Raw genomic sequence first — 19,632 nt, forward strand, 5'->3', positions numbered from 1 at the left:
ACTTCATCCACCAACAGCACAGTGGTTTCCTTTCTGGGTGCAGGGTTGCTGAATCGCAAGTCGAGTAGAGAAGCTGCATGGTCAGCTGTAGCCTTCTGACTAGATAGTTTCTGTAGAAACAGTCAAAACATGTTTGCACTTAAATTCAACACCACCGTGAAAATACATTTACTGCAAACAGAGTATACACACATATACATATTGTTCTGCCCACAGTAAAAGTGTATAGAAAGGTGTTACATAAAAGGTTAAAAAAAAAGTTATAATTTCTACATTTAAAATGCCATAATTCATGTATTATTTCGTGCTAAATGGTACTTCATTTATATAGTGCTTTTCCACCTTACAAGGCCCTCAAAGTTCTCTACATTCGACAAATCATTCACCTACTGATGACCCAGCAGCAGGAGCAACTGGTGCCCGTAAGTGGGAACACAACACCTATCCAGGCCTCTCTTCACTGGCTGCCCGTGAAATTTAGAGTCCACTTTAAGATTATTTTATTTGTTGTCAAATCTCTCAATGGTCTTGCCCCACCTTATCTCGCTGAGCTCTTACACCCCTACACACTTGCCCGGTGCCTCAGGTCAGCAGACCAGACTCAATTGGAGGTACCAAGGGCTAAGCGGAGGCTGACCCGGGATTTACACCGGTTGCGTGTGCGTTGCGTGTGCGGTGCGGCTGCGGTGCGTCTTAACTGCGTGCTACGGACGCGTACATTTTTTGGCCAACTCACACCGGCTCCGCACAGCTGCGATCCGGCAGCTCCGTCGCCGACCACTTCCCGCTGTGTCTCGCGTGACCACGCGCGATCATGTGGCATTCAAAACAACAACAAACACAGAGAAAGTCTGTGCTCAACAGAGAAACAGAAAGAGAGGTGGACTTTTATTATTTTGTGGATTTCCACCTCCAATATAAACCTCTCCTCGTCCATGTTCGCTGGTGTCTAAACCGTGAATGAGCACCTTGCACGTTAACTCCAGGCTACGCCCATATCACGTTTTGCTAACATGCTTGTGAAATAGGAGCTGGCGAGTGTTTTATTTTGAAAGGTAACGGAAATTTATTTTGAAACTGCGTCGGTCTTCCTGTCCCGCTCGATGTGTTTTGCGCTAGCTTGCCATTTGCCGGAGGCCGACCGATGCGGCATCCGGCAAAAATAGAAAATTGGTCTATCCTTGCGGAAAGGCTGCGGCACGCCGCAGCTGAGACACAGTCGACACGCAACGCACAAGCAAGCGGTGTAAATTGCACCATTCGAATGAATGGAATCTAATTGGTTGTGTCGCCGGAACGCACCGCAACCGCACCGCAGCCGCATCTGGTGTAAATCCCGGGTTAGAGGAGATCGAGCCTTTGCTGTTGCCGGTCCCTCCCTTTGGAACGACGCTTTATAAATAAAGTTGAGGTCAGTTCAGTGTCGTGCTCAAGGATACATCAACATGGTCACACTGGCATGAGATCAAACCCACAACCTCTGGGTTAAGAGATGACCACCATACTACAGAGCCACGCCGCCCCCAAAAAGGTCATCGTGTTTAAAACTATGGGGTATGTGCCACGGAGGAGGCGGCACTTCCGTAAATCACACACCTACTCTGTTTCCGGTTATGTTTGCGATATATAGGCTATGCCCAAATACATGCACTTCCACCTTTGCACTGCCCCTCAGTGGCGTACCGCACGATACCAGTCACCACACTTAATATTCATGAGTCTAGCGAGGGGGTCAAACTCGACGGGCCAGTCATGCTATAGGCATGTAAACAGTCTACGAGCGAGATGTCTACTGAGCTAAACCTAATAATTCTGTCGGAGGATGATATCCCTGATGCCAAATTCACTGGTATATATGTTGAAGAACATACTAATGTTCAATTGAAAAGATGCTTTGAGTGTAGAGGGCTGAAAAAAGACGGGAAAAAGAGCCAACCTGATACAGTGGTTTTCCTTCCCCTCAAAACATCGACCTACGCAACTGACACTGACATTCTCCAGTTCCAACAAGCTATCCTTTACCACCATATGCCCTTGTCTGTCATATCTGGATGTCTTACGTCTGACAGTTGTTGGGGTAAATTTTTATTGATTTTTTTTGTGTGTGTTTAGCGATCACAATTCTACTCGGAAATTCTTGGGCACAACCAACAACACGCGCTATACCTCAATTCTTTCAATTATTTTATGCTTTGCTTCGCAAGCAGCAGCGAGGCGACTGCTTTGCTCCGCAGCAGTCACTGTTGTGTGGTGAAGGTTGGATCCCAAGGCGCAGACACAAATAAGGTTTGAACTATTTATTCACATCGAGAGGCAGAAACTCAGATGCAGTACACAGGACAGGTGGAAAATAATCCAGCATAACACACACAATTCTCAGACCCTTAAATAGACAGTCAATCAATCTCATTGTTTGTGGCTAGACATGTGAGTACTAGTACTGACATGGAATTCTCTGATTGGCGGTTAACCCGGTAATTAGAGATTGTTCCGGACGACAACAAACATCATATAGCATAAAAGATCCCTGACAAACATCATAGACCCTCAAACCAATTGAAACTAGATGGTTATATCACGGTTACATCAGTTCAAAACAGACACTTGACCTCACAACTTAAAGGCCAAATGTGAAGTAAGGTTGGCCAACCATGTTTTTGAGTAATACCAATGGCTAAACCATTGTCAGCATATTTTCGTTGTTTTTTTTAACGCAACCCTTTCAGGTTCTTAGTTTAACCCATAGCAACGCCCTTGACAACGAAAATGCTTTTCTTCGACAATCTTCGGAAATTTTCGGAAATGACGTCACACTGGGAAGTTGCGAGAGAAGTCGGCCATTGAACTGCATTGTTTGCATTGCTACTCGGTAAGATGACTCGACGATGTGTGGCGATATATTGTTCTCAAGCTAAAGAAAAGTTGTACGAGTGGCCAAAAGATAACAGGGCACGTAAATGGACAACTTTCGTTCGCGCGAAGCGAATGAATTTCACGCCATCGTCGAAGAGTGTTCTGTGTTACAAACACTTCGAAGATGCCTGCTTCCTCAACCAGTCTGCTTATGATAAAGGATTTGCAAAAAAGTAAGTGATTACAATTATTTTGAAAACACGTGGAATTTTTGGATAGATCACTGATGACTTTGACAAAGCAGAGCTTCCAACAGTTGTGGAATGAACAGTAGAAGCTAGCGACGTTAACCGAAAGCTAACGTCTCGGTGCTTTTCATATCAACGATGAGTAATAATGGCAGTGAGACAAATTGTTCTGGAAGTAAATTTCAATAGGTTGGCAGCATTGCTTTGTTGATGAAAGAACATAACACGTCCTTTTGAAAAACTGCCAATCATATGTCAATCGTACTGCATTTTATGAGTCATTAAATAATTAAATATTTGGTAAGGCAGGGTTAGATGAAATGTGATAGTATTTTTTTTTATTATATATTTAAATGCTGGTTGGTTTTATAGGTTTTATGAGCGAAGCATATTTTTAGTGTCTCCTTATGTTTCTGCAGGTTATTGCTCAATGCAACTGCTGTCCCAACAATTCACTTGCCTCCACAAGACCAGCAGCAGATTCAAAATCCACCTGCCCAGCGTGCAGCAGCAGCTAACCGAGAAAGGAAGCGAGCCGTAGCTGAGGCTATCACCTCTGCAGCTGCCTCTGAACAAGAAATGGCTGATTACGAGGGTCAGTTATTGCAGGATGAATCCTGTTCTAACAGCGAAGATGATGAAGTTATGCCACCACATAATGTGGATAAAAGTAAGTTAGGTGGAGTTGTTTTAGTCACTATGTACTTGCATGATTCAAATGTGTTGGATGGCCGTGATACAGACATTGAAATGGTGGTCACTGAAACAATGACTGCCATTAGTGATAATCATATACATACGTTGATTATAAAACATGTTTATCTTTTCAATTTGTTCAGTGATGCAGACATTGAAGTATTGTCCTCCATGTGAGAAATGCAAGAAGAGGGCAAATTACCGGTCCATTGGTATACAATGCAACTTGGGCCAAACAGAACCCAAAAGGAAAAAAGCCTGTATGTCACTGGTTGACACAGATAGTGAAGAGGAGAGTGACATGGAAAGGGACGGTCAACACATAGAAATATTGTCATACCTTGTATCTGTAGAACAACCAAACATCTGTAACACGCCAACTAACATTTATAACTAATTAAGGAAATGAAATTCATTTGAAGGTACCGAAGTCAATGTCGCAGTGGTGGAACTCCTGACAAAGACCATGTTTGTCAACGATGTCATGAAGATGTCTCACCTCGGACAGACCAGTGGTGTGGAAGCTTTTCACAGTGTGGTGAATCACTTTGCCCCAAAGATGTACAACTTTTCGTACAAAGGAATGAAAAGCAGGTGCGTTTAAGAAAACTTTGATATGTATGAAATGGAGACTATAGTGATGAGGGGGGAAAGTAACGTAATGAAGCACTTGCTTTGAGGCTCCTCTAGATGGTGCTCATGGCTTAAACATAACAGCTAGTGCAATGGAAATTTATTAAATTTCCACTGCATCTGTTCAACCAAAAATGCCATCTCAAAGAATCGATAAAAAAATAAATAAAAAAAAATTAAAATAAATATATATATATATATATATATATATATATATATATATATATATATATATATATATATATATAATGTGCTTCTTCAAGTGTGATTTGTCCATGACTAGTAGAACATAAGGATGAAATGTAGAACTTTGAGATATAAAGCTATTTCATCACAATGTGACAATTTGTTAATAAGGCAATTTTTGTTCAATTCCAGAATCATTCTCGCTGCTATGCATTATAATGAAAATGCTGGGAGACCACAGAAAGTGACGAAGGAAGGAATACACTCCTACTGCATCGTTTATCCCAAATATAAGAGTGGTGGCTATTCTCTGAGAAAGATATTGGTGGATGCAACTTATGGTAAGTTATGAAACAAAAACAATTCCAGGCAGATGCATTACTTAGTGTAAGTATGTATGTCGCCCAAATATTTATCATCCCAATTTTTTTTTTCTTTTTTTGCAGACTATGTGAATGACTGCCTTTCAGAGGTGATGAAACTGATTGACATTCCAAATAAGTACAGAACCGGTGATGTGGTCGTCGACCCACAATTTCTTACAGCAGCAGTGAACAGACCGGAAAAATCAAATGTTATTGCTGAGCACCATGCGAGATTCCTCAGAAAATAAAGAATCACATCCCTTGTATTAAGTTGTCCTCATTTGTTTATTTTTATTATGATGTAACTAGTCCAAATCACAGTTCTGGAACATTTCTCTGTGAAACACGAAACCCTTTGAATAAAGCTGACTCGTCTTCTCCTGGTGGTGGAAAATGTGCCCTGATACAAGACACTGCACATGCTGGAAGGACAACACGGTTGTCCAGACCAAGAAACTTCCAGCACCAGCGCACAAATTGTCTGTAGGCAATATGTCTATACTTGGCATCCTGTGGCCCATCAAATGCCTTGCCTCTGTACTGTTGCTTGTAGGTCATCCATGCTACCTGTAATCCATATGGGTCCAGGCACACAGCATTGAATCCAGGATGATCAGTGATGCAGTCCAGTACCTGATTGAAGTGTTCCTCTCCTTGTAGACGTACAGTCACTACTTTTTGAATTTCATGGCAGCAAACACATTCTACAGCTGTAGGCATTTGCTGGCAATTACCACAAGTACACCTGAAATAAAAAAATAAAAAATAAATAGTAAAATACTGAGCGATGACACCATGAACAGAAATGTTATTGAACAAGTGTATTGCTATACCAATCAGTCAATAATTCTGTTTATGAAAACATTTGTTTCAAAATATACAAGTACGTGGACTGAATCATGTACAAAAGTAAGAAATAGTCATTGATAAATCTCTCAAGTACAAGTAAAAAAAAACATTGCTGAAAAGAATACTCAAGTACTGAGTAACTGCTTGAACATAAAGTCCGATTTATTTATTTTAAAAAAAAAACGTCAGACAAAAATATAAAATTATGTCCAAATGCTGGCATCTTCAAATAAAAAAAAAAAATACCACTGCTTACATATATCTTACCAATCTTGTAATCTCGACGAGTCTTGTCTCCATTCCATGTCAGGTCGTCTGGGCGCACTATCAGCATCCTGATTAGCATCTGGCTCGTACATGTAAGGTCCAACGTATAAAATACCAACCTCCTCCTCTTCCTCCAACTCTTCAAAAACTTGGTTCTCCTCATTTTCGCTCAAACTATCGCTGATATCGCTGTCTGAATCGACGTTTGAGTGGCTTTCTATAGCGTCTGCATGGAGCGCTGCCATCGCTGTTCCCGGTGTGACGTATCACTTCCGGGTTTGTCGCCCGACAAGCTCAAACTTCGGAAAAGCGATTATTTCGTCAAATATATAACATATAAATTATTTTTTCATACTTTATTTGTTGGACAGTGTTTCAATGCTTCTATTGTGACCCTATATGGTATTTCATGAAATTACTTCACATTGGTCTCTAACAGGTCATGAACTCAAACTTAACCCAGACATGACAGTCACATAATAAACGCCTTTTTCTAGGATAGTACTATGCGCCTGCTTTGCTTCGCAAGCAGTAGCTCCGCTACTGCTTTGGTCCGCAGCAGTCACATAATAATAATTAAAAGGGAAAAAAGATGATTAAATAAAGCTATTTACAAGACCTTAATCAAAGGTATGAGAAAAAAAGCAAAGTTTTCAACCTGGATTTAAAACCATTTACACTCGGGGTAAGTAGCAGTAGCAGAATTTTGAAATCTATTCTACAGCTGACTGGGAGCCAGTGTAAACCCTGAAGGACTGGAGTGATATGTTCTGATCTCTTTGTTTTGGTCAGAACCCAAGCTGCAGCGTTTTGAATGAGCTGCAATTATCTGATCTGAAATTGGACCAGGCAAAGCTTTGTAAGTTCTTGAGCTAAAACAGGCGGGTGGAGAGTACCCCGAAGTGCTGGAATTTGTTTCTTCACCATATTTTTGACTTAGATAATGTAAAGAATTTACACCAAGTTTGTATATGATATAAACATACCTGAGAAAAGATGGTGAAGGTGTGTAATACCTTTCTGCTCCCACACACCTAAATGAAACGGACTGATTGTTAAGTTGAAAGTTGGGGTTGTGCCAGATGGGAGAGCCCGCAGGGCACCAACTGGGATTTTGCGATTTCTAATGAATTCCACCAGGCGGTCAGGTTGGAGGCAATCAATGTTTTTGTTTTTTTAAAAAACAATTGTGTCGCTTTATCAATGTTGTAATAAAGGGTAAGTCTGAAAGTCTGAGGTTGTTGCAATCCTTCTGTTCTAATTCCAACCAACAGTTGGTATCTCTGTTGGGTTGTGCCCATAGAATGAGACATTGTATTTGATTAGCAATCTAGTAGAGCATACAATTTGGTGCCTCTAGACCTCTTTTGGATTTGATTTTCTGAAGTGCTTTTTTTTTTTATTTTATTTTATTTTTTTTTTTTATTTTTTTTTTTTTTATTCCAGTAGAATTTTGCAATGGCCAAGTCCAGCGACTGGAACCAGTTAGACGGAGGTTTGAATGGAATCACTGAAAAAAAAAATATTTTGGGTGAAATTTTCATTTTTATGGTGGCTATTTCTCCTATTTAAGAGATAGGAAGATTATTCCAGCGCTCGAGGTTACTGCGGATGCTATCCTGTAGTGGAGTAAAGTTTAAATGAATTAAGTTAATTTAAGTGAGATTTTTATGCCTAAGTATTTTAAATTACCTGTAGCAAAAGAGTAGTGTGGGTCCTGGCTTGCAGGGTTCCATGAATTTTCTGTAATGAGTAGTAATGTTGATTTTGTCCAGTTAAAAGAATAATCTGATAAATGTGACAATTTATAAAGTTAAATACTTTCCCTAATGAGATTCTTCTCAAAGTACAGTGGAACCTCTACTTACGAACGTCTCTTCATACGAAATTTTCGAGTTACGAAACGCCTCAACGGGAAAATATTGCCTCTTGTTACGAAAGAAATTTCTAGATACGGAAGGTAAAAATACATCACCAAACGCAACATACTTTTGGCTATGGCTATTTCCTACCATAGGTATCTATGAGCGTAAATACTAGATCGGTGTTTGTGCATCGTTCTGGCATCCCATTGGCTAAGAGGAACCTCTCCCATAGGTATGAGCGTATACTAGATCGGTGTTTGTGCATGTTTCTGGCATCCCATTGGCCAAGAGGAACCTCTACCATAGGTATGAGCTTATACTAGATTGGTATAGATTGATTGATCTATACAGCGTCCTCATCATTCATCCCGCGGCCCATGAGGTGTTCGATAGTTTTTCGTAAATGTATGAACTAACGGCCAACGAATTTGTGCAAAAATTCAAACAATTGGTGATTGATGAAGGCACAGTAAGTTTTTAATTGCGACGAGACGGGCCTTTTTTTTTTTTTTTTTTTTTTTTTTAATAAAAAAGAAGATGCCTCGCCATACCGGAAGTTTCCATGAAGTTTCAGAATTTGTTTAAAAGAATCGCCCAGAAAAAGTGTTCACCAGTCGGGCGTTTGCTCACTAAGATGATGTTTGCCTTGGACATTTCCGAAGGATTGTTTAAAAAAATAAAAAATAAAAAGAAAATCCATGGATCAGTTCTTTACAAAACACCGGGCAAAAAACAAAAAACAAAAAAACACTTCTGAGAGAGGAGAACATGAAAAAGAGGGCAAAAAACGATGAGGACAGCAGTTAAAAAGGTAAATGACCATCAATTTTATTCTTTAGTCTATTCTTTGTTTTTTACATTATGCACAGCTCTCATTTATTGTGCAATAATCTAATTGTAACATGTTTTGATGCATTTTTATGCTTTATAAAACATTTATGTCTGAAATTTGGGAGGCTTGGAACGGATTAGGGCATTTACATGGAAAATGCGTCTCTACTTACAAAATTTTCTACTTAAGAACTTTCTTCCAGAACCAATTAATTTCGGAAGTAGAGGTACCACTGTATTATATTATCGGCATACAGATTGATTTTGACGAAGCAGACCCAGTTGTATGTACAAGCAAGCTTGACGAAAACTTTTAGGTGTATGAGGGAGTTCAAGACCTACAAAGAAGTCTCTTGGACCCATATGCTAAAATGAACAGGAAGTGAGCTACGAATTTTTGAATGTCCGTTTTTTACCGATTTTTGCACATTTACAGGGGGCATACTTTTGCCCACTTCTCCTACACGTTTCATCCGATTGACTACAAACTTGGCTTGGACCATGTCAAGACCTGAGCCAACAACAGGGGAAAAAAATCTCGACTTTTCGAAATATTATATGATGGGGGCGGAGCATCAAATATTGTTTTTCTTATTTCCTTCGCATTGAAAAAGATATGCTTCATAACTCCCTGGTACACGCTCCAAAAAAATCCCAAACTTGACATGTATGTTTATAGTCAAGGCCTGAAGGTATATCCATGACAACATTCAGTTAGAAATACAGCACCACCTAGCCCTTGAGGCATAAAAAAAAAATACCACACACATGGTATTTTGTACAAAATTTGTAAACTCAATCTAAGTGTGCTAACTAAGTTTATGAATATTTTTTTACTTTCCACCACTCAAAATGTTCACTGGCATCAGACCGATCCCAACATTTGTACTTTTTATTTTGTTTTATTTATTTTTGATAGCCTCTCTGGACAATAAAAGCAACATTGTGCAATGAGTACAATGAACGATGTGTGTATATATTTTTACAAAAAATAGGGCAACCCATTGCCTAAAAATAAAAAAGGACTGATTTTTGAGATTTTTTCACCAAAACTCATTGAGCTTTCCACACTCATCACACCTGGCAAAAAAGAAAATCCATATGTAAAACTTTATTATGCCATTTTCAAAGAAATTCTGCTTCTAACGTGTCGGTAGCCCCAACGTGCCAGTACCCCAACGTGGCCCGGGCTGCGAGGGCCCTTTATAGCTGTCTAGTTTATTTTGTTTTTTGTTTGGCACTACCCCGACTACCAGACGACAATAATGAATGACAAGGAAAAATGCTAGAATGGCTTTGCCACTGTTCGGACCTGTCTTGTTTACTGCCTGATTTTTTAATTATTATTTTTTGCATTTCGTGCAACTGTGACATATGAAAAATTATCTGTAAGGCCTTTTCCGAATTAAGAAAACAGGTTTATAAGCTGGAAGTATAAAATAATTAAAACAATTGAGGTATAGCAAGTGTTGTTGATTGTGCCCAAGAATTTCCGAGTAGAATTACGACCGCTCTCCACACAAAAAACAAACGAGAGCTGCGAGCAGCTATAAAGGGCCCTCGCAGCCCGGGCCACGTTGGGGTACTTGCACGTTGGGGTACTGGCACATTAGGAGCAAAATTTCTTTGAACATGGCATGATAAACCTTTACATGTGGATTTTTTTTTTGCCAGGTGTGATGTGTGTGTCAAGCTCAATGGGTTTTGGTGATTGTTAAGATCTGCAAAAATCAGCGTCCTTTTTTATTTTTTGGGAATGAGTTGAACTGATTGGTATTTTTTGCAAAAGTATATATACCCATCATCGTTCGTACTCATTGCATGATATTGCTTTTATTGTCCATAGAGGCTATCAAAAATAAATAAAACAAAATAAAAAGGACATATGTTTGGATCGGTCTAATACCAGTGAACATCTTGAGTAGTGGAAAGTAAAAGAATATTCATAAATGACTTGGTTATCACACTTAGAATGAGTTTACAATTTTTGTACAAAATACCGTAAGTGGGGTTGTTGTTGTTTTTTTATGCCTCAAGGACGAGGTGGCGCTGTATTTATAACTGAATTTTGTCATAGAGATACCTTCAGGCCTTGACTATAAATATACATGTCATGTATGGGATTTTTTTGAAGCACGTACCGGGGAGTTATTAAGCATATCCTTCATTCACGATACTGCTTTTAACGTCCATAGAGGCTCTCAAAAATAAATAAAACTAAATAAAAAATACATATGTTTGGATAGGTCTGATGCCAGTGAACATTTTGAGTGGTGGAAAGTAAAAGAATATTCATAAATGACTTAGTTATCACACTGAGAATGAGTTTACAATTTTTGTAAAAATACCGTAAGTGGGGTATTTTTTTTTTCTGCCTCAAGGGCTAGGTGGCGCTGCATATATAACTGCATGTTTTCATAGAGATACCTTCAGGCCTTGACAATAAACATACATGTCAAGTTTGGGATTTTTTGGAGCATGTACCGGGGCGTTATCAAGCATATCCTTTTTCATTGCGAAACGTGTTTACAATTTTTGTAAAAATACCGTAAGTGGGGTATTTTTTATTCATGCCTCAAGGACATGTCAAGTTTGGGATTTTTTGGAGCATGTACCGGGGAGTTATTAAGCATATCCTTTTTCAGTGCGAAACACAAATTTTGTTGCCCCGCCCTCATCATATAGTATTTCGAAAAGTCAACATTTTTAACCCTGTCGTTGGTTCAGGTCTTGACATGGTCCAGGTCAAGTCTTAACTCAGTCGGATGAAACGTGTAGGAGAAGTGGGCAAAAGTATGCCCCCTGTAAAAGTGCAAAAATCGTCAAAAATGGGACATTCAAAAATTCGTAGCTCACTTCCTGTTCATTTTAGCATTTGGGTCCAAGAGACTTTTTTGTAGGTCTTGGGCTCCCTCATACACTGAAGAATTTCCAAAGATCTTGCTTAAACATACAACCAGGCCTGCTTCGTTAAAAATTTCTAGGGGGCGCTATTGAGTCATTTTTTTAAAAATAGCACAATCAACAATAAAATATTGCTCATTTTACCAGGCCAGATGTGTGTGCCAAGTTTCATGAGTTTCTGCGCATGTTTAGACCCTCAAAACTGGCGTTTTCTTGTCGAACAGTGCTTAGCCACGCCCACAGCGATTCGCGAAAACTCACAAACTTCGTCTTGTGACATCATGAAGGCCGAAACCCTCATCTGAGCAAATATGAGGTAGGTCCAGTTAACGTGTTTGGAGAAAAACGTAGAAGAAAATTCGTAAGAAAAAAAATTGCCACTGGGTGGCGCTATCAGTAAGATGAAATATAAGTTCGTATTTGTCTTTAGGGCTGGACTCTCATCAAATGTGTGAAATTTTGAGAAGATAGGATCATCTCGGTCAACTTAATGCAGAATTTATTGTCACAAAAAATCTTCAGACTTTGCATCACCGTAGCGGCCACACCCTTTGTCAAAAAGTTACAATATTCGGTGTGGGGCATGATCAACATCTTAAGGCTTTTCTGACCAATTTTCAACTGGATACCTTCAACGAGCTCAGCGCAGTAGCTAAAAACAAAGTATGGCATTTATTGTTACCACTAGGTGGCGCTATATGTATAACTGAATTTTATCATATAGATGTTTTCAGGCCGTGACTATTACGTTGCCTGAGAAGTTTGAGATTTTTTGGAGCTTGAACATGGGAGTTATTAAGTATTTGCTCTTTCTGGACAAATGAAATTTTAAAGGCAATATTTGATGCCCCGCCCCCGTCATATAGTATTTCGAAAAGGCAAGACATTTTGCCCAGTTGTTCTCTCAGGTGTTGAGATGATAAATGCCAAGTTTGAAGTCAATTGGATGAAAAATGTTTGTAAAGGGGGAAAAAGCATGACCACAGTGAATGTGCCAAAATAGGCCAAAATTGGACATTAAAAAATTCATAGCTCACTTCCTGTACATTTTAGCTACATGGTTCCAATAGACTTTTTTTGTGCGTCTCGGGGTGCGACATGTGCCTGCCAATTTTCGTTGCTCTAGCTCAAACGTGCCGGGCTTGGTTTTTATTTTTCTACGCTAGGGGGCGCTATCGAGTCGCATTGTTATGACGACTTAATAATATCAAATTTTTCGCCGGGCCCGAGGAGTGTGCAAAGTTCGGTGAGTTTTCGTGAGTGTTTAGGTACCCAAAATCGCGATCGTTTGCGGAAAATAATAATAATAATAATAATAATAATAATAATAATAATAATAATAATAATAATAATTAATAATAATAATAATAATAACTAGAGCTGCGAGCAGCTATAAAGGGCCCTCGCAGCCCGAGCCACGTTGGGGTCCTTGCACGTTGGGGTACTTGCACGTTGGGGTACTGGCACGTTGGGGTACTGGCATATTGGAAGCAAAATTTTCTTTGAAAATGGCATGATAAACAACCTTTACATGTAGAATATTTTTTTGCCAGTGTGTGTGTCAAGCTCAACGGGTTTTGGTGATTGTTAAGACCTGCAAAAATCAGCGTCCTTTTTTATTTTTAGGCAATGAGTTGCCATGATTGGTATTTTTTGTAAAAGTGTATATCCACATCATCGCTCGTACTCATTGCACAATGTTGCTTTTATTGTCCAAAGGGGCAATCAAAAATTAATAAAACAAAATGGAAACGTACATACGTTTGGATCGGTGTGAAGCCAGTGAACAATTTGAGTGGTGGAAACTAAAAGAATATTCATAAATGACTGAATTATCACACTTAGAATGAGTTTACATTTTTTGTACAAAATACCGTATGTGGGGTATTTTTTTTTTTTTTATGCCTCAAGGGCTAGGTGGCGCTGTATTTATAACTGAATATTGTCATAGAGATAGCTTCAGGCCTTGATTATAAGCATACATGTCAAGTGTGGGATTTTTTTTGGAGCATGTACCGTGGCGTTATTAAGCATATCCTTCATTCACGATATTGCTTTTAATGTCCATAGAGGCTATCAAAAATAAATAAAAAAATACATGTTTGGATAGGTCTGATGCCAGTGAACATTTTGAATGGTGGAATGTAAAACAATATTCATAAATGACTTAGTTATCACACTTAGAATGAGTTTACATTTTTTGTACAAAATATCAAATGTGGGGTATTTTTTTGTTTTGCCTCAACGGCTAGGTGGCGCTGCATATATAACTGAATGTTGTCATAGAGATACTTTCAGGCCTTGACTATAAACATACCTATCAAGTTTGGGATTTTTTTGGAGCATGCACCGGGGAGTTATGAAGCATATCCATTTTCATTGCGAAACCTGTTTACAATTTTTGTAAAAATACCGTAAGTGGGGTATTTTTTTGTTTTGCCTCAAGGGCTAGGTGGCGCTGCATATATAACTGAATATTGTCATAGAGATACCTTCAGGCCTTGACTATAAACATACATGTCAAGTTTGGGATTTTTTGGAGCATGTACCCCCGGTGGAGTTATTAAGCATATCCTTTTTCATTGTGAAACACAAATTTTGATGCCCTCATCATATAGTATTTCGAAAAGTCAAGATTTTTTCCCCCAGTCGTTGGCTCAGGTCTTGACATGGTCCAGGTCAAGTCTGAAGTCAGTCGGATGAAACGTGTAGGAGAAGTGGGCAAAAGTATGCCCCCTGTAAATGTGCTAAAATCGTAAAAAACGGGATATTCAAAAATTCGTAGCTCACTTCCTGTTCATTTTAGCATATAGGTCCAAGAGACTTTTTTGTAGGTCTTGGGTTCCCTCATACACCTAAAAATTTCCAAAGATCTTGCTTAAACGTACAACCGGGGCTGCTTCATTTAAAAATTTCTAGGGGGCGCTATTGAGTCATTTTTGTAAAAATAGCACAATACACGATAAAATATTGCTCATTTTGCCAGGCCAGATGTGTGTGCCAAGTTTCATGTGTTTCTGTGCTAGTTTAGGCCCTTAAAATCGGCGTTGTTTTCTTGGCAAACAGCGCTTAGCCACGCCCACAGCGATTTGCGAAAACTCACAAATTTCGTGTTGTGACATCATTAGGCCCGAAACCCTCATCTGAGCAAATATGAGGTCGGTCCAGTTAACGTGGTTGGAGAAAAACGTTGAAGAAAAATCGTAAGAAAAAAAAATCGCCAGTAGGTTGCGCTATCATTTAGATGAAATATAAGTTCGTAGATGTGTTAAGGGCTGGACTCTCATCAAATGTGTGAAATTTTGAGAAGATAGGATCATCTGGGTCAAGTTAAAGCAGCTTTTATTCTCACGAAAAATCATCAGACTTTGCGGCACCGTAACTGCCACACCCTTTGGCGAAAAGTTACAATATTCGGTGTTGGGCATGATTAACATGTTAAGGCTTTTCTGACCAATTTTCAACTGGATCCCTTCAACGAGCTTGGCACAGTAGCTAAAAACGAAAAGTATGGCATTTATTGTCACCACTAGGTGGCGCTATATGTATAACTGAATTTCATTGTGTCGATGTTTTCAGGCAGTGACTATTAAGTTGCATGAGAAGTTTGAGATTTTTTGGAGCTTGAACATGAAGTCAATTGGATGAAAAATGTTTGTAAAGGGGGAAAAAGCATGACCACAGTGAATGTGCCAAAATAGGCCAAAATTGGACATTAAAAAATTCATAGCTCACTTCCTGTACATTTTAGCTACATGGTTCCAATAGACTTTTTTTGTGCGTCTCGGGGTGTGACATGTGCCTGCCAATTTTCGTAGCTGCAGGTCAAACGTGCCGGGATTGTTTTTTGTTTTTTTATGCTAGGGGGCGCTATAGAGTCTCGTTGTTATGACAACATCAGAATATCAAATTTTTCGCCGGGCCCGAAGAGTGTGCAAATTTCGGTGAGTTTTCGTAAATGTTTAGGTCCTCAAAAATGTGATCGTTTGCGGAGAATAAAGAAGAAGAAGAAGAAGAATAAGAAGAAGAAGAAGAAGAAGAAGAATTTTTACAAAAACAATAGGGACCTCGCAGCGGTCGCTGCTCGGGCCCTAATAAAAATTTACCCCCCCAACAACTGTCAAAGACGTAAAAGAACCAGATATGACAGACAGGGCATATGGTGGTAAAGGAAGGATAGCTTGTTGAAACTGGAGAACGTCAGTGTCAGTTGCGTTGGACGATGTTTTGAGGGGGAGGGGAAAATAAAAACTGATTTAAAGGTTGTACACTACCAAACCAACATACTGAACCTAATCACCTCAAGGATCTGAACATAGGTCTGATGAGGGTCCGTCATCTTCATACCGTTGATCTCGATGAAGCGGAATGATGGGATTTCACAAATGTTTGCTGCATTCTGCAGACAGCGAATCACCTCATGCACTGTTGCAGTCTTCCCTGTTCCTGGCACACCGGAGATATACATACACCTAAAACATACCACGGTGTCACAGGGGTTGAACTGGTTATTTTATTTCTGCAGGATGATGGCAGTGATTATAACATTATATCCAGTGCATCTGTATTCTGTTTCACAATTAACACTTTTTGCTAGGTTACAGCCTCATTCCAAAATATAATTCTCATTATATTATTAAATACATAAAAATGCACAAAGATAGCGGCCTTTTCTCTGCTCAATAAGTTGACAAAATATTAGTTTTTTTTTTTTTAGAAAATAAAAAAGATACAGTATGCCTTTTTAGTATTTTAGTAGTGATCGGGATTAAATACCGTTCCTTTCACCTTTCAAGTTACATTGCACCCATAGGCCATTTAAGCCCACCTTCCCATGGGCTTACCACCTTTGCAAGGGTCCAACAGTAGTGATGGGCATAAGAGTTCTTTTAGGTGAACTAAATCATAAGAATCAGTTCATTAAAAAGAACCGTTCAAAAGATTTGTTGAAATGATCCATCCATCCATCCATCTTCCTCCGCTTATCCGAGGTCAGGTCGCGTGGGCAGCAGCTTCAGGAGGGAAACCCAGACTTCCCACTTCAACCAGCTCCTCCGGCGGGATCCCAAGGCGTTCCCAGGCCAGCCAAGAGACAGTCTCTCCAGCGTGTCCTGGGTCGTCCCCGGGGCCTCCTGCCGGTGGGACATGCCCGGAACACCTCCCCAGGGAAGGCATCCAGGAGGCATCCGAACCAGATGCCCAAGCCACCTCAGCTGGCTCCTCTCAAGGCGGAGGAGCAGCGGCTCTACTATGAGTCCCTCCCGGATGACCGAGCTTCTCACCCTATCTCTAAGGGAGAGCCCGGACACCCTGCGGAGGAAACTCATTTCGGCCGCTTGTATCCGGGATCTCGTTCTTTCGGTCACGGCCCACAGCTCGTGACCATAGGTGAGGGTCGGAACGTAGATCGACCGGTAAATCGAGAGCTTTGACTTTTGGCTCAGCTCTTTCTTCACCATGACGGACCGTTACAGAGTCCGCATCACTGCAGATGCTGCACCGATCCGCCCGTCAATCTCCTGCTCCATCCTACCCTCACTCATGAACAAGACCCCAAGATACTTGAACTCCTCCACTTGGGGTAGGATCTCATCCCCGACCTGAAGACGACACTCCACCCTTTTCCGACTGAGGACCAAGGTCTCGGATTTGGAGGTGCTGATCCTAACAAATCGTAATGAATCGCTTCAGGAAGTGATCCGTTAACTCACGTTCATTGAAAAGATTTGTTCTTTTTGAACGAAACGGTCATTAACGACAACACTATCCAACAGGGTCAGGTACAAAGTGAATTGTTTGGCAGCTGAAGACAGTAACTTTGGTGGTTTTGCTTTGTTCTTGTTTACCGCAAAACTGATGTTTGTTTATGTACAGCACTTTGTATACAGCAACGCCTGTTCTTAAAGCGCTTTATAAATAAAGTTGAGTTGAGTTGGTCCAATCGCTGGTGACAGAAGTTGGCTTGAGGGACGTGGAATGCCACCTCTCTGGCAAAAAGGGGGCTGAGGTTGGTGAGATTGATATAGTCGGGCTCGCCCGTACAAAAAAAAACTGCTTGGTATCTGGTATCAGTACACTTGGGAGGACTCTCTCCCACTGTGATGTTGCCTAGGGTGAGAGGTGACGAGCTGGTATGAGCATACTTATTGCTCCCCAATGATGTTTACCCTGGTGGACGAGAGGGTCACTTCTCTCCACCTTCAGGTGAGAAGACAAGCCCCAACTATTGTTTTACTTTGCACCAAACAACAGGAGTAGCCACCCTTCTTGGAATCCTTGGAGAGGTGCAGGAGAGCACGCCTGCTGGGGACCTCCCTCAATCTGCTTAAAAAATAATAATAATAACAATAATAATATTAAAAACATGGGCAATGACACAGAGACTTAGAAGGGATTGATTGCGAGGAACACCGACCCCGTCCCTCCAATCACAACCCGAGAAGTGTTCTGTTTTTGGACTTCTGCGCTTGTCAGGGTTTGTCCATGACCAACACCATATTCAGACATAATGGTACATGCACACTTTGCCCCAGGGCACCTGAGGTCACATTTTGATCAGCAATCTTGTGGCCGCTTATCGGACGCGGCTGCATGACTTGGACACTCAGGAGAAGACGTGTGGAGCTGTCAACTGATCACCACCTGGTGTGTTGGTTCTTATGGTGGGGTAAGATGCCGATCCGACCTGGCAGACCCAAACATATTGTGAGGGTCTGCTGGGAATGCTTGGCAAAGTATTATTAGTATTACCTTAGGCAGAAATCCACCCATGTACAAGGGGAGGCAGAGGAGATGCTTAGTCTAAACAGTTCCATGGCTCAATTGCTGAGGTGGCTGACCGGTGCTGTGGTCGTAAAGTGGTCTGTGCCTGTCATGGCGGCAGTTCCCAAACCCGTTTGTGGACGCTGGCGGTGTAGGCTCCTGTCTAGCTCAAAAAGTAATATTGGGCCTTTTTGGTCTGTGGGACTCAGGAAACAGCGTATGGGTAACAGCTGACCAAGTGGAACACAGTTTTCAGGGTCAGTCGGGCACGGGAGGAATTAGATGAGGCCATAGTGAAGCACTTCCTGACTGCTTTGAGAAAACTTTGGTCCACCATCTGGCTTCTCAGAACACAGAAGGGCAAGTAGGGAACCGCTGTGTATAGAGGGGATGGTGCACTGCTGACCTCGACTAGGGATGTTATGAATCAGAGGGGAGAATACTTTGAAGAACTCTTTCATTTTGCCAACATCCCTTCCCATGAGAAAGCAGAGCCTGGTGTCTCTGTGGTTGGATCTCCAATCTGTGGGGTTGAAGTCACCAAGGTGGTTATAAAGCTCCTTGGTCGTAAGGTCCTCAGCGTTCCTACTGTTTCTAAAGCAGTGTTTTCCAATCAGGGGTACACGTAGCCCCGAGGGTAGGTGAGCACATTGCAGTGGGTATGTGGAAAGTATTATTTATTTATTTCCAAGATGATATGTAAATATTAGGGGTGTTAAAAAAAATCGATTCGGCGATATATCGCGATACTACATCGCGCGATTCTCGAATCGATTCAATAAAAAAAAAATCGATTTTTTTTTTTTTTTTTTTTTTTTTTTTTTTTTAAGAGCTCAGAATTGTTCATTGTTCGGTAGTCTTACCGATTCAACGTCTTATCATCATTACCTTTTTTTTTTTTGTGTGTGTGTGAATCGATTTTTAAACTTCCATTTTTAATGGAAAAATATTCAACAAAACGTCTGACTTCGGGTTAGGATTCACACCTTGAGCATGGAAGAATGTTATATGAACGGAACATTAAGCCTTAATATTTATTTTAATGCTGTTCAAACATGAAACAGATTACAACCTCTATAAGACTGAAATTTCAGATAAATAAATAATACATTTTCATATAAATCTTACACTCTACAAGCTTACTGATTAGTATTTTCTAAATTTGAATGGAAA

General features: G+C 40.4%; 2 protein-coding genes across 5 annotated transcripts in view; one reads left to right on the forward strand and one right to left on the reverse strand.

Annotated features, from left to right (window-relative positions):
- orc1 (origin recognition complex, subunit 1) overlaps nt 1–19,632 on the reverse strand; it is a 141,492-nt gene that overhangs the window by 23,549 nt on the left and 98,311 nt on the right. For all 3 annotated transcript variants that reach the window (XM_077534645.1, XM_077534646.1, XM_077534644.1), the window contains 2 exons: nt 15,998–16,169; nt 3–110 (listed from right to left, as the gene is read on the reverse strand). In XM_077534645.1, the coding sequence (XP_077390771.1) occupies nt 3–110; nt 15,998–16,169 (280 nt within the window). The remainder of the gene's footprint in view (nt 1–2; nt 111–15,997; nt 16,170–19,632) is intronic.
- Nucleotides 2,578–5,247, forward strand: LOC144027257 (uncharacterized). Of its 2 annotated transcripts, XM_077534652.1 has the most exons (7): nt 2,578–2,869; nt 2,983–3,086; nt 3,521–3,771; nt 3,941–4,057; nt 4,220–4,391; nt 4,809–4,957; nt 5,063–5,247. In XM_077534652.1, the coding sequence occupies exons 2-7, from the start codon at nt 2,986–2,988 to the stop codon at nt 5,227–5,229; spliced, it is 957 nt and encodes a 318-aa protein (XP_077390778.1). In that variant the 5' UTR covers nt 2,578–2,869; nt 2,983–2,985; the 3' UTR covers nt 5,230–5,247. The 2 variants fall into 2 exon arrangements, with proteins under 2 accessions (XP_077390778.1, XP_077390777.1); XM_077534651.1 differs by having other exon boundaries at nt 2,579–3,086.

The sequence above is a fragment of the Festucalex cinctus genome, chromosome 10, assembly GCF_051991245.1.
Source record: "Festucalex cinctus isolate MCC-2025b chromosome 10, RoL_Fcin_1.0, whole genome shotgun sequence".
Classification (NCBI taxonomy): Eukaryota; Metazoa; Chordata; class Actinopteri; order Syngnathiformes; family Syngnathidae; genus Festucalex; species Festucalex cinctus.

Bases quoted from the DNA above. Each gene is read 5' to 3' on its own strand.
- LOC144027257 (XM_077534651.1), top strand. From the start codon at position 2,875: ATGACTCGACGATGTGTGGCGATATATTGTTCTCAAGCTAAAGAAAAG. The intron at 3,772-3,940 runs GTAAGTTAGGTG...CAATTTGTTCAG, and splicing joins ACCACATAATGTGGATAAAA to TGATGCAGACATTGAAGTAT. The intron at 4,058-4,219 runs GTATGTCACTGG...ATTCATTTGAAG, and splicing joins ACCCAAAAGGAAAAAAGCCT to GTACCGAAGTCAATGTCGCA.